This window comes from Apodemus sylvaticus, chromosome 3 (genome assembly GCF_947179515.1).
Source record: "Apodemus sylvaticus chromosome 3, mApoSyl1.1, whole genome shotgun sequence".
Taxonomy (NCBI): Eukaryota; Metazoa; Chordata; class Mammalia; order Rodentia; family Muridae; genus Apodemus; species Apodemus sylvaticus.
The window spans coordinates 130,036,237-130,058,587 of NC_067474.1; the positions used below are offsets into that span (position 1 = coordinate 130,036,237).

Below are 22,351 nucleotides of genomic sequence, written 5' to 3' on the forward strand. Positions count from 1 at the left end.
GAGTATGTTCATGTAGGCACATGTACACATGAGTACAGATATCTAGAGGCCCCGGGGAGAGGGGCTTAACAGATCCCTGGAAGCTGGACTTTCAACCGTGAGCTATGCAACATGAGTGCTAGGAACTGAATTCAGGTCCTCTCTAAGAGTCATATGTGCTCTTACCTGCTGAGCCAAACCCAACCCCAGCCCCTGCCCCAGCTCCAGCCCCAGCCCCTGCCCTAGCCCCAGCCCCAAGAATCTACATTTCTAAGAAGCTACAGGGGATGACCATGCTACTGCTCTGAGGACCACACTAAGTGACACTGGTGTGTTTCTAAACTGTTTGGGTTTAATTCTACAGGCCATGAAAAACTTGTTATGTTGTTTGGGATTTTAATCCAAGTATTTCCAACCCACCATTACAAAAAGATTTATAATGAAAAAATACCTCATACCTACCTCTACTCTTTCACAGCTCTGGGCCTGCTTCCCAAAAGCAACCCATTTTCAGTTCGTTGTTTTGTGTTTTTTTTTTTTTGTTTGTTTGTTTGTGTGTGTGTGTGTTTAACTACTCATAATTCTAGATTTTTATTTATTAATTTACTACATATATCTATGTGTCTTTGTGTAGAAATATATGTGTAAGTACAAGTGTCCCCAGAGTCAGAAACTGGTATCAGATCCCCTAGAATTGGAGTTACTAGCATTTGTGAACCATCTGATACAGCTGTTGGGAACTGAACTCAGGTCTTCTTTGTAAGAGCAATGTGAGCTCTTAACTGCTAAGCCACCTTTCCAATCCAACCATTCATAATTCTTTTTTATTTGTTTATTTATTATATGTAAGTACACTGTAGCCGTCTTCAGACACTCCAGAAGAGGGCATCAGATCCTGTTACAGATGGTTGTGAGCCACCATGTGGTTGCTAGGATTTGAACTCAGTACTTTCAGAAGAGCAGTCAATGCTCTTAACCATTGAGGCATCTCTCCAGCTCCCCCATTTGGAATTCTAAACAATCTTCTACCACTCCTAAATTTAAATATTATATCCTGACTTCCGATAAATATAAGGGTGGATTTTTTTTTTGAGGCAGGGTCTCTTGATGGCCTTGACTGAGACTCTATCTGCCTCCCTAGTGCTGGGATGACAGGTTTGTGCCACAGACTCAGGCTCAAATGTATGCATGTTGTTTTCCTTTGAGACAGTTTCATATAGCCCAGGTTGGCCTCAGTTGTGTAGCCGAGGATGGCCTAGAACGTCTGGTCCTGCCTTTTTCTGAGTGCTGGGCTCACAAGTGTGCACCATCATCCCTGGGCTCTCCTTTGTGTCACTTGACCCACGGTTACTGCAATGGTTTAAATGAGAATAGTGCCCACAGACTCACACATTTGAATGCTTGGATCTCAGTTAATGGCGCTGTTTGGGAAGAACTGAGAGGTATGGTCTTATTGGAGGAGGTGTGTCACTGGGGGGTGGGCCTTGAGGCTTCAAACCGCCTAAGCCATTTCTGCTTAGCTCTCTCTGCTTTGTGCTTGTGGATGGAGATAAGACTGGAGCTCCCAGCTAGCGGTCCAGCATAATGCCTGCCTGCCTGCCTGCCTGCCTGCTGCTGCTGTCCCCACACCTGTGGTGGTCATGCATTCTAACCCTCTCAAACCCGTGAACCTCAACTTTAAATACTTTTCCTCATAAGTTGCCTTGGTCGTGGTGTTTCATCAGAGCAACTGAAAAGTAACTATGTTTTTTTTTCCCATTAATTTATTTATTTATTCGCTTTATATCCTGATCAAAGCTCCCCCCCCCGAAAAAGTTAGTAACTAAGTTTTTAGCCAGAGATTAGCAAAATATTTGCCTTTGTGAAAAATTACTCTGGATTTTTGTTTTCTTTTTTTCTTTATTAGAGAGAGGGTTTCTCTGTGCAGCTCTGGTTGTCCTGGAACTCGCTCTGTAGACCGTGCTAACCTCCAAGTTAGAGATCTGCCTGCCTCTGCCTCCCAAGTGCTGAGATTAAAGGCGTGTACCACCACCATCTAGCTTTACTCTGGACTTTTCAAGGAGCAAGATTGGAGAAGCAAAGAAAAACTCTGAATCAAGGAGATTAACTAAAAACCAAAAACAACTAAAAGAGCCTGGAATGGCAGGGTTGGAGAGAATTTGAGGCACAAGTGAAAAAACCAGGCAATGGTTTAGTTCATTGTTTCAAATGGTATTCAGTATTGTTCAAAAAAAAGCAAATTATTTCAACTATCATGACAGTTGATTTCAGCTGTCACTGGAAAAAGACAAAGAGACTCCCAGCTATATGGCCTGATACAATATCCCAAGCAAAGGAATCCAGAAGAGGTCTGAGAGCAGGTAAAGATGGTGACAGTAGCTGCAAAATTGCAGGTCCTGAGGAGAGATGCAGCAGGCAGCAGACACAGGACAGCCTGAAGCTCAGGAGGGAGCTGAGGACTGTGCATGCAAGTTTGAGAATCTGGACATTAATAAGGATCATGAGGCCGGGCAGTAGTGGGCATGCCTGTAATCCCAGCACTCTGGGAGGCAGAGGCAGGCAGATTTCTGAGTTCGAGGCCAGCCTTGTCTCCAGAGTGAGTTCCAGGACAGCCAGGGCTACACAGAGAAACCCTGTCTCGAATAACAAATCCAAAACAAACAAACAAAAAAAAAACAACAAAAAAAAATAACAAAAAAAAAAAAACAAATAAGGATCATGAGAAGACAAGATCTCCATGGAGAGTGAACTTGAGGACAGAAAATAGTCAAAGACTAATGTAAGATCTGCTGATTTTTTTAAAATATTTTTTAAAGATTTATTTATTTATTTTATGTACATTTTTGCTGTCTTCAGACACACCAGAAAAGGGCACGTGATATCATTACAGATGATGTTGTGAGTCACCTCGTGGTTGCTGGGAATTGAACTCAGGACCTTTGAAAGGGCAGTCAGTACTTTTAACCACTGAGCTATTTCTCCAGCCCGAAGATTTATTTATATTTTATATATGTGAGTACACTGTTGCTGTTGCTGTCTTCAGACACACCAGAAGAGGGTATCAGATCCCATTACAGATGGTTGTGAGCCACCAAGTGGTTGCTGGGAATTGAACTCAGGACTTCTGGTAGAGCAATTAGTGCTCTTAACCACCGAGCCACCTCTCCAGACCTGCTTATTTGATTTTTAAATAAGAAAAACTTCAGTATAAAGAACTTGTAAAAAACCAAAACTTTGTTTCTGAGAGCAGGTTCTGAGACATCTTGGCTGTTCTAGAACTCAGGTTGTAGACCAAGTCGGCCTTGAATCTACGGCAATCCTCCTTCCTCGGCTCCTAAGTGCTGTGAATCCGGAAGTGAGCTACCGTGGGTCTTAGCATCTTGCTATGAAAATGGACTTGCCCCTAACAGGTGGTTCTTCTTTCACCTCTGCAGGAATGCAACACCGCTTCCAACCTGGCAAGCCCTGTTATCATATTGAAAGATGCCAGACAGGCAGTGGTTGCACAGGCCATTAATCCCAGCATTTGGGAAGCAGAGGCAGGTAGATTTCTGAGTTCGAGGCCAGCCTGATCTACAGAGTGAGTTCCAAGACAGCCAGGGCTGCACAGAGAAACCCTGTCTCAAAAAAAAAAAGGAAAAGAAAGATGCCAACTCTTTTGGAGTCCTCAAAATAATTGAGTGTAAATAAATAAATAAATAGTATTGCTGGGCATGTTGTACATTCCTTTACTCCTAGCACTTAGGCAGAGGCAGGTGAATTTCTGAGTTCAAGTTCAGCCGGGTCTACATAGGGAGTTCCAGGATAGTCAGGGCTGTATGAAGATAGGTAAGCTTCTGCTTCCTCAAAAAAGAACTAATCAGGGGCTGGAGATGGCTCAGTGGTTAAGCACACCAGGTGCTCTTCTAGAGGAGTGGTTAGGTTCACAACTTTAACTTCTTTTTTTTTTTTTTTTTGATTTTGGTTTTTCGAGACAGGGTTTCTCTGTGTAGTCCTGGCTGTCCTGGAGCTCACTCTGTAGACCAGGCTGGCCTCAAACTCAGAAATCTGCCTGCCTCTGCCTCCCAGAGTGCTGGGATTACAAGCGTGTGCCACCACCACCGGGCTACAACTTTAACTTCTACTCCAAGGGTATCAGACTGAGGTCTGGTCTCTTCAAGGAGCGCCCGCACTACCTGCACATGCACATAACCAAAGAGAATTTTTGTTTTTCTTTAAAGATGGGGTAATCACGGTGCCTATCAATCATGGTGCATGAAATCGAGTTAACGTAAGCGCTCAAAATAGTGGCGGAGCAGGTTTCTAATCCTCTCCTCCCAGATCTGGAAATAGCCTTGCAGGGCTGGGCCAGGCCTCGAGCTGCTGCCCTCTGATCCTGGAGAGCCCAGCGAGCCGGCCCGAGGTCCCGGAAAGCCGCTTGCTCCGGCTCCGCGGTGCGGGGATGTGCTCCCGCCCGAGGTCCACGCGTGCCGTCTGCAACCCGGCAGGAGAGGCAGAGCACGCCGGCTCCTCTCACGGTGCAGACGCACGGCCGCGGCCGCCGCCCTAAGCGCCGCCCGCCGCCCTCTCACCCCGCGGCGGCGGAAGCGGCGGGGCGGGCCGGCCGGGGCGGGGCGGGGCGCGAGAGGCATGGAGGAGGCGGAGGCCGCGGAGGCCGCGGTGCGCGGGGCCGAGCTGTGCGGGCCCGAGCGCGGCCCGAGCGGGGCCCGGGGCCCCTGAGCCGTAAGTGTCTCCCAGTGCGGGTCTCAGAGGGGCGATGCGGGCTGGGTGGGTCTTCTGAACCTTCCGGCGTCCCTGAGAGGAGAGGAGCTGAGCCAGATGGGATGGGGCGAGGGTGGGGATTGGGGCGAGGGAGGTCGCTGTTACTGTTCTACCCCAGGGCTGGGAAGGGCTGGGAATTGGACCTTCTAAGAACTCATGAATCGTTAAGAGTTGGTTGACTTACTGGCCTCCGCCTCTGAGGCCCTGAGCCTCTGAGCCTGGACACAGTTCCTCTGGCCCCAGAGAATTTTCAGGTGAGCCAACTCCTCTAAAGATTTTTCTGGCCAGACCCAGAGAAGTTGAACCACGTTGCCTAGGGCACACAGCTCAGCAGTTTGCTGAGAGAAGTCATTCCAGAAGGCATTAGGCTTTGGGACAAACATCTTACTCTATGTGACTCTGTAGTCCCCTCAGATTCCTGAAGTCATGGACTGGCCGGGACAGGGGTGATTCCTTAATCCAGTATGGATGACTGGAAGCCTGGCCCCCTCATCAAGCCCTTTGGGGCCAGGAAGAAACGGAGCTGGTACCTTACCTGGAAGTATAAACTGACAAACCAGCGGGCCCTGCGGAGATTCTGTCAGGTAAATGAGGTTCCACGTGTCCCAAAAGCTGGCTTCCTAACTTTACCCTAACATAGACTATGAACTAACTACCTTGGCTACCAAGAAGAGGCAGCAGATTCCAGGAGGGGAAACCTCTGTGTGTTATGACCTTCTCAGGCAGTGGTTTAGACCCAGGATTCTGGAATCAGAACCTAAGTCTGACCTAGGCATCCAACAGAAACCAGAAGTCTGGTCAGGCAGGCCTTGCCCCTGACACCCAACTGCCAGGCAGTGTGGCCTACATTCTTCTGTGTCTTCTGATTCTCCACTGTGGTTCTCGTGTCCTAAGTCCATCTCAAGGGACTAGTTATGGAGGGGACCAAGGAAGTCAAGGACTCAAATGGGAAAATACAAGACCACGGGGTAGGAAGGGCCTGGTTGGTGGAGACCTGTCAGGGGATGTTCCCAGGGAGATGGCCGCAAATCCATGTCCTGATTGAGAACCAGAAAGAAGAGAGACAGGTCCCTGTGTCCTCTCCAGCCAAGGTCATACTTTGAGAAGGCGTCTGTGATCTGGAGAGGGATGCTGCCATCGGCGTCATCTCCATCTCTCTACTCAGACAGGGGCTGTACTTTTCCTGCTGGTGACTGTCATCGTCAACATCAAACTGATCCTCGACACTCGGAGGGCCATCAGCGAGGCCAGTGAGGACCCAGAACCAGAGCAAGACTATGGTGGGGACCGGCTGAGGATGGGGTGGGAGGCCCTGGGATCTAGAGTTAGGAATGGCACGCGGACACCACAGGGTATGACTGTTAGAGTCATCCTCCATGCCTGTTACAATTCCTTCTCCAGATGAGGCCCTAGGACACTTGGAGTCCCCTCGGCGCAGAGGCAGCAGTCCCCGGCGTGTGCTGGATGTGGAAGTGTACTCCAGTAGAAGCAGAGTGTACGTGGCGGTGGATGGCACCACGGTGAGTGGACCAGTGTCCTCAGTCCATGCAGAACATGGTGGGAACCACAGCCCTCTGCCTATTGGCTTGGACTTGATAGGATTAAATGAACGGTATATGAAATGTCTGTGTTGTGAAGACTTGGCCGTGATCGGGGCATCCGTGGGCAGCTAACTCCCTTTATATTATATAACCACTTCCTAATCCCTTTGGCTTCAGTCTTGGGCCAACCACTGGGATCCTAGGGTAATGGGGCTTGCCCTTCTGAGAGAGGCTTACTGGTAGAGGACTAGGAGAACTGCAGAGTTAAGCAGAGACAGTTCAGGGCTCTTGGTGCCAGAAAAGTGTTAAAAACTGGATTATTTAATTTTTTTTTCCTTTTTTTTTTCGAGATAGGGTTTCTCTGTATAGCCCTGTCTGTCCTGGAACTCACTTTGTCGACCAGGATGGCCTCAAACTCAGAAATCCACCTGCTTCTGCCTCCTAAGTGTTGGGATTAAAGGTGTGCGCCAACACAGCCTGTAAAAGGTGGATTGTAACGCAATGAAGTCTTTTCTGATGAGGGCGATGAGGGTACCATGGGGGCTTTCTGGGAGAGTCAGCCTACAGTCTGAGTTGGAATTGTAGACAGTGATAATACACCGGGCTGGTGAGTCACTGTGAGCGCCAGGGCAAATAGCTGCATTTTGTTTCTGCTGCTACGTAGGTGCTGGAGGATGAGGCCCGGGAGCAGGGCAGAGGCATCCATGTCATCGTCCTCAACCAGGCCACGGTGAGCTTGAGGATGGGAGCCCCAGAGGGCCGCGGCTGGGCGCGCCTTGCTGGGAACCCTGTCTCATAAGAGGTTTGCCCCTGCCAGGGCCACGTGATGGCAAAGCGTGTGTTTGACACATACTCCCCTCATGAGGATGAGGCCATGGTACTGTTCCTCAACATGGTGGCGCCTGGCCGAGTGTTGATCTGCACAGTTAAGGTCAGTGAGTCTCCCTAGCTCCGACTGTGCTCAGGGAATGGAAAGAACTTCCAGGGAAAGGTGGCTCAAGTTCCAGCCTGTGCCCAGGTTTTGGTTTTGGTTTTGTTTGTAATCAGTTCAGCAGTTACTGAGCGTCTGGCTTATGCCAGGTACTGCACTGGATACTGAAGTTACAATACAAGACAGATTTCCTACTCCCCTGGAGTTCACGTCTCAGGGACAGCAATGAAAACAGTCAGCTCAGCCAGTAGTGTCAGGAATTGACAGGTGAAGAAGAAAATAGAGGGAATGATGTGACTGCATTTTAGGGAGGAAACACCTCTTTTGGGAAATAGGAGATGAGCAGAAGACAGGAGGAAGAGAGAAGAAAGCTAGGCAGTTATCTGGAAGAAGAATTATCCTAGGAAGAAACTTCTGGAACAATCAACACAAAAGTCCCTGAAGTGGGGAAGTCCCTGGCAAGCTTGAGGGACAGCAATGATGCCAGTGGAGTTGGACAAGAAAAGAGGGTTGGGAAAAGGCGTGGGGAGGTGGCAGGATGCGGACGAGGTCACATGGGTAAAGGACTTACTGTTAGGATCTAAGTGGCTTGGAATGAGTCTCAGACTCTCTCTTAAGCCTTTCATGGTTTTTTTGTCTGTGAAAGAGAGTAACCAAAGAGTATTATTGTTGGAGTCAGTGAGTCAACTTATGTAAAAGGTTTTATATGTAGTGCTTGAAACATAGCCAGTGTTGAGTGAGGCCAGGTCTCCTGGGCCCACACAAGTCATGACTGTCTGTTTTGGTCCTCCAGGATGAGGGCTCCTTCCACCTCAAGGACACAGCAAAGGCCCTGCTGAGGAGCCTGGGAAGCCAGGCAGGCCCTGCCCTTGGCTGGAGGGACACCTGGGCCTTCGTGGGACGAAAAGGAGGTGTGGGGACTAAGGCTGTCCACCCTGTAGTATCACGGGAGGAGAAGAATGATAGGAGACAGGGTGGTGGGAAGGGAGTGGATGGGAGTCAGGGAAAGGCAGGAGGTTGGGAGGAAGCCCCATTCTCGGGGCTGGGCCTTCACTGTCCCTCATTCCTGCTTTGGCCAGGTCCTGTACTTGGCGAGAAACATTCTAAGTCTCCTGCGCTCTCCTCCTGGGGTGACCCGGTCCTGCTGAAGACAGATGTGCCACTGAGCTCAGCTGAAGGTGGGATTAGTGGGGCGGGGCTTGGGCAGTGATTGAGCAGAGAATGGACATTTGGATCCTCACTGAGGCTATTTTTGTTTTCCCTGTGTGCTTGGGGCTGCCGCAACATAGCTGGGAAGATTCCCGCATTTTGTTAACTTCCTCCCTTAGAGGCTGAGTGTCACTGGGCAGATACGGAGTTGAACCGCCGCCGCAGGCGCTTCTGCAGCAAAGTCGAAGGCTACGGAAGTGTGTGCAGCTGCAAGGACCCAACACCTATTGAGTTCAGCCCTGACCCAGTGAGTGGGGCCAGAGCAGTGAGGTTTGACTCCTTTCCAGCTTAGCAAAAGGCCTTAGGAACAATCCACAGCTTAGGTTGTCTCTACCTTGGTCTGGTAGAGACTGAGGATGTGTGTATACTACACTCTGAAGACAGGTTGGGGGTGGGACAGGCTGTGTTAGCAGGGCTGGGTGAACTGTGGAAAGACAAGAACAAGGAAGCCCCGTGGCCCTTCGCTGCACTGCAAATCTTCCCTAAATGGAGATCCTAGTTGGAGAGGGGAATAAGGGAAACTAAAAGCTGTTTCTCACACAGCTTCCAGACAATAAGGTCCGCAATGTGCCTGTGGCTGTCATTGCAGGAAACCGGCCCAATTACCTGTACAGGTGAGCCTGGAAGTGGGCCGTACTCAGCACTGGACAGGGGGTGCTCAGGAAGTGGGTGGTGCTTTAGCTTGACTTCTTGTACAAGGAACTCTTAAAGAAGGCAAAACGGCAGCGGATGCCAGGCCTGGTCTACATGGGTAGACACAGAACATATGGGCCTGTTTATAAACATGGGAGGTTGTGAGTTGAGAGGAGAAAGAGCCCTAACCTACTGTCCTGGGCTCCTCAGGATGCTGCGCTCTCTGCTCTCAGCCCAAGGGGTATCTCCACAGATGATAACGGTCTTCATTGATGGCTACTATGAGGTGAGTGGGGCTGGGGGCCTCAGGCGGAATAGAACACCAGACTATGGGTGCTAAAGAATAGTAATCAGTAAATGGGGGCTGTGAAATATGAGGAGCTTGACATGTTGGGACCTGCAGAGGTAGGGACAGTAACACACAGTGACTGGTGACCATGCCCCCCAGGAACCAATGGATGTGGTGGCACTGTTTGGTCTGAGAGGCATCCAGCACACTCCTATCAGCATCAAGAATGCCCGTGTGTCTCAGGTATTCCTTGGCAAGGGTGGAAGGGGCAGATACCTGGTCCCACCCCCTGCCTCAGCTCTTACATGCCCAATTCCCCACCCAGCACTACAAGGCCAGCCTCACTGCCACTTTCAACCTGTTTCCGGTGAGTACCACCAACAATCCTTGGGTCTCTGCAGAGAAATGGTGTTATGAAAACTCTTCCCTCACCTGGCCTTGCACTTCTGATCTGAAGGATAGGGTGGGTAGTGCCTGAACACTAGGTCTGAAGACAAATCCATGAGTTGAGAGCAGCCTCCTTGGAACCATGATGTTCCCTCCCATCCCTGTAGGAGGCCAAGTTTGCTGTGGTTCTGGAAGAGGACCTGGACATCGCTGTGGATTTTTTCAGGTGATGGGGGTAGCTCACAACTGAAGTGCGTATAAGCTACGTGGGACTTCTGTACCTGACTGGGTCTCAGGGAAGGGTGCTGTGAGGTTCTTTGGAAAGTTTTGAATGAGCTGAGAAGTTGGGGGGAAAGCTTGCATAGCTAGGAGGGCAGGCGCTGGGATTGTATAGAATGTGGAAAGGGTGAACGGAGACAGTGGGACTACCAGCCCTGCACTTCAGCACCATGGTGCATCTGGAGTTGCCACTCTGAACTCTTGAACTCTGGCTCTCTCAGTTTCCTGAGCCAGTCCATCCACCTGCTGGAGGAAGATGACAGCCTGTACTGCATCTCTGCTTGGAATGACCAGGTAGGCTGGGTGGCCAGGGCTTAGTCAGTGTGGGACTCTGTCAAGGCCTGGAGCTAATGCCTCCTATGTTGCCCCTGTCCTAGGGGTATGAACACACAGCTGAGGATCCAGCACTACTGTACCGTGTGGAGACCATGCCTGGGTTAGGATGGGTGCTCAGGAAATCATTATACAAGGAGGAGCTTGAGCCCAAGTGGCCCACGCCAGAAAAGGTACCCAGCAGGATAGGATGAATGGTCTGGAATCCCTATTAATTCCAAACTTGTAGTCTTCATAATGTTCTGTGACCACAGCTGTGGGATTGGGACATGTGGATGCGGATGCCAGAGCAGCGCCGGGGCCGAGAGTGCATCATCCCCGATGTTTCCCGATCCTACCACTTCGGCATCGTCGGCCTCAACATGAACGGCTACTTTCATGTGAGCGGGGTGTTAGGAGGCAGGTTCTGTATGGCTTAGTCATTGGGGACGTGGGCTCCAGAGCCTTAACACTTACCAGCCACTTCAGGTTAGGGAGGATACTGTTCTGCTTCTGCCAGTTTCTCTGTCTGTGAAATGAGGATTAAAAATGCAGCCTGCCAAAGGCCCAACAGATCACAACCTTGTGATTCCAGCACTAGAGAAACTGAGGCAGGAAGAGTATTCATCTGAGGCCCTGTCTCAGAAAACAAAGCCAGCAGCAACCAAGCCAGCTGGGCCTAATCCCAGCCCTTAGGCTGAGCCACAAGGGTTACTATGAGTTTGAAGATACAGACTAACAGAAAAGTAACAACAAAAACTCAGAAAGAGTGGGGCAGTGGTGGCTCAGGCCTTTAATCCCAGCACTTGGGAGGCAGAGGCAGGCTGATTTCTGAGTTTGAGGCCAGCCTGGTCTACAGCGTGAGCTCCAAGACAGCCAGGGCTACACAGAGAAACCCTGTCTCAAAAAACAACAACAACAAAAACTCAGAACTACTTCTCTCATTATAAGGTTTGATCTGAAATTAAAACAAAAAAATTTAGGGGTGGTGGTAATAAAGATTAAAATGCTTTTTTCCCAGCACTTGGAAGGCAGAGGTAGGCAGATCTCTGAGTTCAACATCGGCCTGGACTTCCAGTCTTGAAAAACAAACAAAAAATTAGATTTTTTTATTTTTATTTTTTATTTTATGTCTATGACTGTTTTTCTCGTGTGTGTATGTGTGTGTGTAAGTGTAAGTGCACTATGTGTGTGCCTGGTACCCGAGGAAGTCAGAAGAGAGGATCAAGCATCCCTGGAACTGGAGTTACATGATTGTGAGTTACCATCTCTGTGCTGGATACCAGACCTCTGATCTTCTGCTGAGTCTCCTGGGCCTGGAGTCACAGATGGTTGTCAACCACATCTGGGTGCTGAGAACCGAACTTGGGACCTCTATAAGAGCATCAAGCCAAGCCAGGTGGTGGTGGCGCACACCTGTAATCCCAGCACTCTGGGAGGCAGAGGCAGGCGGATTTCTGAGTTCGAGGACAGCCTAGGCTACACAGAGAAACCAAATCCAAAAAAACCAACAACAACAAAAAAAGAGCATCAAGCCAGACGGTGGTGGCACAAGCCTTTAATCCAGTATTTGGGAGGCAGAGGCAGGTCAGTCTCTGTGAGTTTGAAGCCAGCCTGGTCTACAGAGTGAATTCCAGGACAGGGCTACACAGAAACCCCGTCTCAAAAAAAAGAGAGAAAGGAAAAAAAAAGTGCACTTGGAACAGTACAGCTGAAAGGGATGTATTTAATTTAGAACCTCCTAGAAGCCAGAGAAGCTAATAAAAGCCTTATTTACCAAAGAAGGACAAGTGCTTCCTCAGGCCACTCATGGAACCTGAATCAGCAGTTCTTTCCTTCTAACCCATCTTTGCTATTGTATACATCTAATAGAAAGGTGTCTCTTTCTCCCTCTTCCCTTCTTCCCCCACCCCTTCTCTCACATGTGTCTACACACACACCTTGTTTTTTTAGGCAGGGTTTCTTGTAGCTCAGCCTGAGACCGGTCTTGAACTTCTGATCATCCTACCTCCATATTTCTTTACTTCTAAGTCTCTGTAGCAAATCTGGGCACAGCCAGTGGGAACAGGACTAGTCCATGGTCCCATAGCTTGAGCCAAGGTACCAGACCAAGTTAAAGAAAGTAAGAGCTTGCCAAAGACGCAGCTCCGAGGCCCTGGGTCTTGTAGATCCTTAGTAGGTGAGTGAGCAGCTGTGGGCCAGACTGAGCCTTGCCTTTTCTCCTCGTCCCTGGTTCAGGAGGCCTACTTCAAGAAGCACAAGTTCAACACAGTTCCAGGTGTCCAGCTCAGGAATGTGGACAGGTAGAGACTGGCAGCAGGTTAAGGGGGTGGGTATCTAGGCTTGATGGCCAGTCCTTGCTAGTTCTTTCCTGCTGGGGCCGTGGGTATGTGCCTCCGCTCTGCTGTTCCTTTCCCCATGTGACCCTTTGCCCATTCCTTTCCATGGACCTGAGGGCCTCTCCTCTTGATTCCTTTCTCCCTCCCCTTCAGTCTGAAGAAAGAAGCTTATGAAGTGGAAATTCACAGACTGCTCAGGTATGGCCTTGGGCAATCGGGATGCCTGGCAGGCAGTAAGGAATCAAATACTAGCTTTCTTGGTGCCATGATTTATGGGCACTGTAGAAAACCCAGAGTTCTCTAGTATAAACTTTATTAAGAACTTCGAGGAGGTAACAGCAGAACATTGGCTCTGCTGCTACCCTGGGCCCTGTGTGTACCACCCAGGAAGTATGCCCTGTTTGGCCTTAACTTTTCTACCTCCAATGCAGTGAAGCCGAGGTTTTGGACCACAGCAAGGACCCTTGTGAAGACTCCTTCCTGCCAGACACGGAGGGCCACACCTATGTGGCGTTTATCCGAATGGAGAAAGATGATGACTTCACCACCTGGACTCAGCTTGCCAAGGTGCCTCAGGCTGCACCTCCCTCAGCACCCCTGAGCACCATGCTCTGCCCCAGCCAGCAGGAGTCTTTGTGGTAGAATTTTCAACCTCAGAACCTCATGTGCTCAAGAATCTCACTTCCTGGCCAGGTGTAGTGCAGGCCTTTAATGCCAGGACTGAGAAGACAGAGGCAGGCTCTGGTCTACAGAGTGAGTTCCAGAATAGCCCATTAACTACACAGAGAAACCCTGTCTCAAAAATCGAAGAAAAGAACCTCTCTTTTAAGCCCTTGCTCAAATCCATACTCCAGATAATGCTTCCTCCTGAAGAGCGAGGCAGCTGCAAGGCTTCAGAGGATAATCTCGCAGCTTCCTGACCGTCTCTTTCTCCTACTCTGTCCTTGTTAGTGCCTCCATATTTGGGACCTGGATGTTCGTGGCAACCACCAGGGCCTGTGGAGATTATTTCGGAAGAAGAACCACTTTTTGGTGGTGGGGGTTCCAGCCTCCCCTTACTCGTGAGTCACCCTGTTCTGCCCTAGGAAATGGCCTCCTGGGTCTGAAGCATGTCCTCTCTCTGTACCTTTCATCTGTTATGTTTCAGAGTGAAGAAGCCACCGTCAGTCACCCCTATTTTCCTGGAGCCACCCCCAAAGGAAGAAGGAGCCCCAGGGGCTGCTGAACAAACGTGAACCCTCCTCCAGGACCCTGCAGGGCTGGGTACTGTGTACCCCCAGACAGACTAGCCCATTACCCTATCCTGTAGGATTTTGTAGATGCTGGTAGGGGTTAGGGCTGGTTTGTTTTTAACGTGGATTTAATTACTAACTCTAAGGGGAAGGATCCCTTGCTCCAACACCCCTATTCCTCAGTTTAAGGTCTATTTATTTACTTCCTTGTTGAAGAGCAGGAGAGTTCCCAGGACCTCTTTGGGATCCCTGGGTAGCTGATCCACTCTTTTTACACCCTGTCCTCCCAGGCCTGGCTCAGAACCTATTTATTGACTGTCCTGAGGGCCTTGGGAATAGATCCATCCTGGGGTCTTTATTCCTCTCTGAACCAGGATGCTGCCCTGAGGGTGGGACTGGCTCATACTCAGGAAAACTGCTGTGCCCAACTGATGGACAGGCCCATTTGGGGTCCATGTGCTGACAGACTCACTCAGAGACCTTTAGACACTGGACCAGGCCTCCTCCTAGCCTTCTCTTTGTCCAGATTTCCAAAACTGGATAAAGATGGTCATTGATTAAAAAAGAAGAAAACTTCTGGGGGTGTATTTTGTAGTGGTTTTGTGGGGAGTGTGGCGTGGTGGTGAGGGAGAGAGAATTACTGGATGTATGGTGAGGTGTTTGGGTTTTTTTTTTTTTTTTTCCTTTTTTTTTGTTTTTATTTTTGTTTTTTGTTTTAACTGTCTTCCATAGTTTATCTTCTGTGTGAAGCCATTTGGCCACCAGGGGATGCCCAAGTCTCAAGCTTCAAGTCTTGTTTGAGAAGGGTTCCACCCTGGTACCAGCTGACTGTATGCCTTTCCTACTTGGTCCTCAGCTCCCAGCAGCCATCTCACACCCCATCCTCACTGTTTTACAATCCGGCCAGTTCTGTCCTTGTTTGTCTGAGCCCAGCACCTGTCCCCAGAAACGGAGTAGGTAGGAGAGACCAGAAAGGACGAGTGGGGGTGGATGAGGAACTCATAGTGGAGACAGGAAGTGACTGGGCCAGAAACAGTGGCAGCCACAAGAGTGTAGAAGATGATTTGAGAGAAGATACTGGAAAAAAATAAAAAAAATAAAATTAAAAAAAAGAGAGAGAGAAGATACTGGGCAGGCAGATACAGGAGCAAGGATTTCTGTGGCCTGGATTGGTTGTGTGCAGAATTCCATATAGGGATGTTTTTCTGCATAAAAGGTCCGTGGTTTCCATCAGATTCTCAAGAGGCTAGTGATTAAAAGGAGCCTAGGAAAGTCTGAGTTAATCTCCAAAAAACAGACTGTATAGTCCTTTGGGAGTCAGGTAGCCCAAGGCAGGGGAACATGACCTTTAAGGCTCTGAAGGATTAAGATCTGGACCTGAGTAGATCAGACTATAAGAAAGGCTATAACTCTTGCCAAGGACTCGGGAACTTACTGGAATTCCTGCCTTTATCTTCGCCGTCCTGGTACCCCTTACTGGTGCCTAGAGCTCAGCAGAAGTATCGGCATTGACATTGGTCACTACCCTGACCCCTTCAGTGTTTGCTAGAGCTAGTGTTTCAGGTGGCAAAGTAGGCACAGGAGAAACAATTAGACCACGATGAAGTGGGCAGCCCTCCCTGAACAAACAAATCCCCTTCTACTGCCTGCTTCCACTCAGGCACCTGTGGGAGGAATAGAGCTGTGTGTGAGATCCAGTGTGCTAGCAAAGACCAACTAGTTCCCTACCCAGAACCCTAGTAGATTCTTAGGCTTCCCTGAGGCTATGTGGCTCTGGCCAAGTCTCTGTTCCTTTTTGGGCCCATCAAGTGGGTGGGTGATAGCTGTGGGCTGCTCTGGAAAAGCCTGTAGAGACAGATAGGGGTGGGGGTGTCAAAGGGAAGGGAGGAGGGAAGGTAGTTAAATGGCTTTGCTTGGTGGCAGGCAGCCACTGTCCTGCAGCAACAGCATTATCCTTGGTGCTGCCACTTGAAGTTCAGAGGCATTCAAGTTTTGGTGGTTTGTTTGTTTTATGAGTCCTGTGTGGACTTGGCTGTCTTAGAACTCACTATGTAGACCAGGCTGGCCTCAAACTCAGAGATCATCCTGCTTTGGCCTCCCAGGTGCTGCAGTTAAAGGCCCATGCCACCAAAATCCTGCATTTTTTTTTTTTTTTAAAGAAGACATTTAATTTTTTTTTCAGGGACATTCTGTTCAGGTTCTTCAGGTTGAATGGTCACTGTGTCAAGCAAAGTCCACCCAGTTACAGGAGCCAGTCTGAAGACTGGCAGTTAAAGGCTAGGGGTGTCTAGTGGAGTGCTTGCCTAGCACACATGAAGTCGGGTATGAGCCCCCAATACCTAGAAAACCAGGGGTGGTGATGGATACAGAGCTGTAAACCTAGCACTTAGGAGACTGAGGCAGGAATTCAATGTAATTCTCAGCTATAGAAAGTTCAAAGCCAGTCTGGACTACGTGAGACCCCTCCATCTCAAAAGAAAACAACAAAAAAGTGAGATCTTGGCCAGGTATAATGGTGCACAACTTTAATCCCAGCATTCAGGAGGCAGAGGCCTCTGAGGCAGATCTCTGAGTCTGAGCCCTTCCTGGTCTACAAAACAGGATCTAGAATGACCAGGACCGCATTGAAAGACCCTTTTTTTTTTTCAGAAACAAAGGATGCTTGGGTGAAGGAGCCAATGCCAGCTGTGGCCATTGTGCTATAATTATGCTCTCAGCCCCTTACACTACATATGCTACCACGATCAAGCAGTCCACGCCCTTCAGCTGCCTAGATCCTGTTGAAGATGATGGGAATAGGTGGTGTTAGCACACGCCTGTAATCCCAGCACTCTGGGAGGCAGAGGCAGGCGTATTTCTGAGTTTGAGGCCAGCCTGGTCTACAGAGTGAGTTCCAGGACAGCCAGGGCTACACAGAGAAACTCTGTCTTGAAAAAAAACAAATCCAAAAAACCAAAAGAAAGAAAGAAAAGAAAAGAAAGAAAAGAAAGAAAGAAAGAAAAGAAAAAGAAAGAAAAAACAAGATGATGGGATGGATGATGGTATATACCCGATGTGTCCAACTGCCCCCTTAGAACACAAGTCTGGAATTGCTGAACTGCTGTGAATATTCCCATTCATGGGAGAGGCCCCTCTTCTGTTGCCCCCCAATAAGATGTATACTCCCCAAAGTATACAGATTTTTAGAGCAATGGATAGGCCAACACCAAAGAAAACATGATTTTGAGATTCCCCAAAGTAGGGCATGTATCTTGGACCTCCTTATCTAAGTTCCTGGAGGGCTCCGGCCTGTGACCACCCCCCACTCACACACACACACAGCCCTGACGGTGACCCCACCCCCACAGCCTTGACAGTAATTCCGTTCTCCCTCCCACCCTTGGCTTGGCACAAGCTTGGTATTTTCATAGCTTTCCAGTCTGGTGCTCTTCACCAGGAGGGAGAGCTTTCACCGAAAAGTACTCGCTGATGATACACAAAGGCAGACCAGTGCAGATCCCACTTCCTTAGTGTACTAGTGGACACTATTCTCTCTCCCAGGCCTGGAACCAGATACCTACTAACCTTCCCTTCCACCCTGCTAAGTCTCCAGCTTCACAGAAATCAGTGCAACTTAGGCAATCAGGACCCATCTCTCCAAGCATACACAGGCCAATTAGAAATATTTTCATTGGTTTATAGGTTCCAAAATGCCTTCTATACATTCCTTCTATGGCTTTACAGTATTAGAAAATGCCCAGGCTATAAGTGCCTTCATCCACTAGTGGAGTGCTGGGATCATCAAGAGTCTCAGGAGATGGGCATACATGGCTGCCTCGGACTGGGACCAATGCCCCCCCTCACCCCACTAGTGGAAGAACAAGGCAGACAAAGTCCAACAGGTGTCCCTATTTAGCCCAAAGTCCTGAGCAGCAAAGGCAAATCCATTCCAGCCCAAATGACATTTCATCTCCACCCATTACTGCTGCTTAGCTGTGCCAAGTGCCTCTTCCTGGTTTCCATGTGATGGCAGCAAGTCAGGAGGAAAAAGCAGTCCTATTTCAGATTGCAGTATAGATACATGGATACAGCCATGGCAGCCAGCTGATGGGAAGGAACAGGGAGACATGAAAGGACAGGATTGAGATCTTCAGGGATTGATTTCTTGCCTGCCCTGAACAGCCTACACAAAGCACTGTTTTTTCAATGGTAGAACACATGCTTGGCAAACAGGCCCCTGGGTTCAGTCCTCAGCTCCAGAAATGCAAACACTAGAGTTATTTTTCCTCCAGAGAAGCCTCAGAGATGGGCTGATCTGTACAGGTCTGGTGGAAACTGATAGGTACCCCAGTTCCAGTCTTCATGCTGACTTACCTCCAGGGCCGCGACTCCGACGGCCACACCACCCACAGTGACTGCATTGGTTCTGATTTTATGCAGAATCTCTTTGAAACAACCCTTGGGAGAGGAGAAAGTATTTATAGCTGGCAATGCCCTACCTCCAACACATTTACTACTTACTGTAAAGTTATTAAAGCAATCAAACTGGTGCTGGGTGATGGTGGTGGACACACCTTTAATACTAGCACTTGGGAGGCAGAGGCAAATGGATCTCTGTTAGTTCAAACCCAGTCTGGTCAGCATATCAAGTTCCAGGACATCCAGGGCTACACAGAGAAACGAGATAACTCCATGCCAGCACATACCTGTACGTTCATACTTCTGGCCTTATCCTCGGTGCATAGTTCCTCAATTGTATGGTTGCTAGGGTTGGCACAACAGTATTGGGGGAAGACTTTATTCTCTTCGACGAAACGTGAGGCACTAAAATCTGTGTAGTTGTTGAAGCCACAGCAGTGCAGCTGCAGACAAAATGGGATTGGTGATTGATGGTACCTTGCTTTTTTTCTTCTCTGTTCCCAAATCCTCCCAGCCCACCTTACTTACCTCTTCCATTGTAGTGTTCCACACTTGGGTGAAATCAGACTGATAACCATAGTCTTTTTCGATAGCAGGCACCACCAGCAGTGCCAGGAATTGTTCAGCCTGCATGAGTTAGGCCAGTATTAAGAGACTGGTAGGGAACGTAGCCATTCATGGCCACCACCCGCTCTCAGGGCTTTGCTCCGTTTTTCTTCCTTGCCCCATCCCAGTGCCTTACCATTGTGGTGTACACCAAAGCAACCACAGCACCTGCGATCTCAGCGATGAAGATGATGAGGAGGATGGAAAAGAACTGAATGGAAACAAGAAAGCACGTTCTAGGGCGTCATACTTCCTTGCCCTACACACTTGTATAAGAGGCAGGGGATCCCTGACAGGGAGGCTCCCACAATCCAGAGGAGGGTTTTGGGATCCCAGAGGCTAGTGTCAGGGCTGAAGGGGAAACCCTGGGTGTGAGCCTGGGTAGCTGGGTCCTACACACCATCATGAGCGCACACTTGTTCTCAGAGTGAGCACCATAGCAGCCCAGGAAACCAAGAATAAAGAGCATGGCCCCGGCAGCGATGAGGAAGTAGCCCACGTTGACGAACTGCGAGGCACTCGACGACAGTGATCCAAAGGCCTTCAGGAAAGATGTCCCATCGACGGACACCCAGATTCCCACAGCCAACAAGGCTGCACCACAGAGCTGAGGACAGAAGTCAGGCTTTGAAACGTTGCTAGCAAATGGTTCCCTTTCACACCATCAAATCAGGAAACTTTACCTTTCCTTGACTTTGGAATCTAACAACCTACTGTGTATGGAGGGAAGCATTAACTAGAACCAGAAAGACACAGCTCGAACACATAAAGAGTTCACCAGTCTGCTCATCTAGGATGACAAACATGAGATCAGGGGTTCTAGAAATATCCACAGGCTGGGAGGAGGCCCAACACTTTCCTGACTGGGAGTGCATAGAATGACTGTTTGCCCTTTACTTGGAAGCAGTCAGTGGTAGTGTTGAGAAGGCTCAGTAGTCACTATAGCAACAGCAGGGTGAGGCTTGCACCTGCTTGCAACCTTGAAATAGGGCTGAGGTTGAGAGGTTCTGAGATGTTCGTTCCCTCAGAGGTCCTATTGATCCCCCAGCAGGGTGAAATCAGCTGTCAGACTCCTTCACCCAGACCACTGTCTGACACGTAGAAACAGGTAGACCACACCTACAGCTTCTCTTCAAGACATGGGCTCAGCCTAACGTTTCAGAGGTGATCTGGAAACTTTGAGGGGGTTGCCATGGAGGCCCTGGTACCACAGCTCCTAGCAAACCTTTGCTGACCCAAGGTCTTTGAGAGATGAATTAGCCGACACTGACTTGTGCCCAGCTCCCACTGAACTAAAGAAACCAGTCTGGCATGGGCATAAAAAGATATATATATATATATATATATATATATATATATATATATATATATATATATATATATATATATATATATATATATATATATACTGTGGCTGTATCCCAGGATGTTTGCTTAATGACAAAAGAGCCGGCTGCTAGCCTCCAGGGTCAAATTTCAAGGAGCCTGGCTTTCCTACCTTGTTCTGCCCAGTCTGGCAAGGCCTAGGCAACAGTGGACAGAAACCAAACTGGATTTGCTTTTAACCCTATAAGGCCAGAACCCTGGCTCTCCCAGTTACTGAAATCCTAGCATTTCCTTCAGCTTTCTTGGCAGCCAAAGGAAGCCCAGGCACCAACTGCTTTGGAGTCAAGGAGAATACCTGCCCTTTGCCCAGTTCTCTAAACTGGCACACACGCCATGTCTTCATTCATGTCTCTCCCCCCAACTCATTATTCTCGAGTGACACTGGCCCCTTACTACTGTTTTCCTCCTGTCCTTCCTGTTGTCCCTTGCCTCCATGATGGTTATTTTTCTGTTCATCTCTAATACTTTCAGTTTCCAAGAACAGACTTTGTTTGAGAGCAGGGGTTCTATAATATTCACAGGGCTACAGCAGGGGTGGAAGGCAGACTTTCCCTTATGGTTACCAGAGTCCCACCCCACCCCTATGACTGGCTCCTCACAGGCACCAGCTTTCGGATGCCCATGCACCTCCACTGCGTACACATGAGAGTGGCGGTGACCCCTTCTTTCCCCCTACATTGCTCAAACCATTTCTAAGACGTCTTTGTTTTACCTCTCCTCTGCCACCTTTGTTTACAGTGTCCCTTTCCTCTTATCTCTGTCACTATCTCCGGGGCTTGGGCCTTATGGCTCAACTTCTCAAACAAGCCCTATATAATCAGTTCCTGGTTTTCTAAACAATATCAAATTTCATTACCTCTGGGCCTTCCTACGCACTTTACAGCTCCCCACCCAATGCAAATGTCCAACTTCAGCTGCTTCCTCCAGGAAGCATTTTCCTACTAGGCTGGAGTCAAACCCCTCCAGGGCCTCCCTTAGCCTTCATGGTAAATATAAAAGTACCACTTCACAATTTTCAGTGCATATAGCAATTACCGGTTTCTTCGACAAACGTCAGCCTATCTGATTTACTGGACCTGAGATTTTCAAGGGCAGTGAATGGCCTGGCTCAACCCTAGCACATACCGTTGAGTCTTAATCAATGAATATGTTTTCCTTTTTGTTTGTGGACTCATGCTTGCTAAGCAAATGCTCTACCACTGAACAACAATCCCAGCCCCTTAAATGCCAACCCAGTCAGTGCATACTTATTGAGTCAACTCTAAGAGGCATGGACTCTCTCAGCTTTTCAATGCATGGTGGTTACTGAATTGCCTTTTGCACTATAAACTTAAACAGATCCCCTTTCCTCTTTGAACCGTGAATGCCTATTTTAAAAAGTGTGTGTGTGTGTGTGTGTGTGTGTATGTGTGTGTGTATTAACCGTTCCTGCTAGCCTACCCTGCTTCAGAATGACCCTTCCTGGTGGGGAGGAAAGAAACTTAAGCTTCTCCATCCCTAACCTCCCCCATCTTCACCGGGACTTCTGTGTGGCAGCCAGGTTGTTAGTGGGATCAGGAATCAGGATTCGGATAGACCCTCTGCTGCCTTCTCATGTAGGAAAATTTACAGGGCAGAGTCTGGGTACATAGTTTCCCATTTTCCAGCCTGGGCTCTATCCAGACTGTGACCTGCTTTTGTAAGGAACCCCAAGAAGCCCACAACCTCCATACTTACAAAGATGAGTAGATTGAAGAGGATCATCATGACCTTAATGAATTTGAAGCACTGCATGGTGGGTCCTGGGAAACAGACATGTACAAATTAGGGCCTTACCTCCCACTTGCCCTGGGCTGGCTTTGCTAATATCTCAGAACTTTCCCCAGGTCTTATGCTGATATGTATGCCCACCAATACTGGTTCTCAGATCTTAATATCCCCAGACCCCACACAGGTATTACAAGCCTGATCCTACACTCCAGACCACTCAACGCCCTTTCTTGACACCTGTCTTTCCTAGTCGTCTTTGTAAACCAATCTCAGATTCTTCAGTACCCACCGATGGCTTTTTCTAGCACCCCAAACCTGTT

The 22,351-nt window shown here is 48.8% G+C and overlaps 2 protein-coding genes across 2 annotated transcripts; one reads left to right on the plus strand and one right to left on the minus strand.

The window, feature by feature from the left end:
• Positions 1-4,591: 4,591 nt before the first annotated feature.
• Positions 4,592-14,469, plus strand: Pomgnt1 (protein O-linked mannose N-acetylglucosaminyltransferase 1 (beta 1,2-)). The gene is made up of 22 exons (XM_052177066.1): positions 4,592-4,701; positions 5,146-5,324; positions 5,906-6,020; positions 6,142-6,260; positions 6,946-7,011; positions 7,099-7,212; positions 8,006-8,123; positions 8,292-8,390; positions 8,541-8,668; positions 8,965-9,035; positions 9,265-9,340; positions 9,503-9,586; positions 9,669-9,710; positions 9,898-9,956; positions 10,231-10,303; positions 10,387-10,515; positions 10,597-10,722; positions 12,560-12,624; positions 12,814-12,858; positions 13,092-13,227; positions 13,612-13,721; positions 13,808-14,469. The coding sequence occupies exons 2-22, from the start codon at positions 5,205-5,207 to the stop codon at positions 13,893-13,895; spliced, it is 1,983 nt and encodes a 660-aa protein (XP_052033026.1). The 5' UTR covers positions 4,592-4,701; positions 5,146-5,204; the 3' UTR covers positions 13,896-14,469.
• A 3,166-nt stretch (positions 14,470-17,635) lies between these two features.
• Tspan1 (tetraspanin 1) lies at positions 17,636-22,055 on the minus strand. Its single transcript, XM_052177083.1, has 7 exons — positions 21,999-22,055; positions 19,297-19,503; positions 19,033-19,107; positions 18,819-18,917; positions 18,578-18,733; positions 18,246-18,329; positions 17,636-17,975 (listed from the first exon to the last, which is right to left on the minus strand). Exons 1-7 carry the CDS (start codon positions 22,053-22,055, stop codon positions 17,928-17,930), a joined length of 726 nt encoding a protein of 241 aa, XP_052033043.1. The 3' UTR covers positions 17,636-17,927.
• Positions 22,056-22,351: the final 296 nt, after the last annotated feature.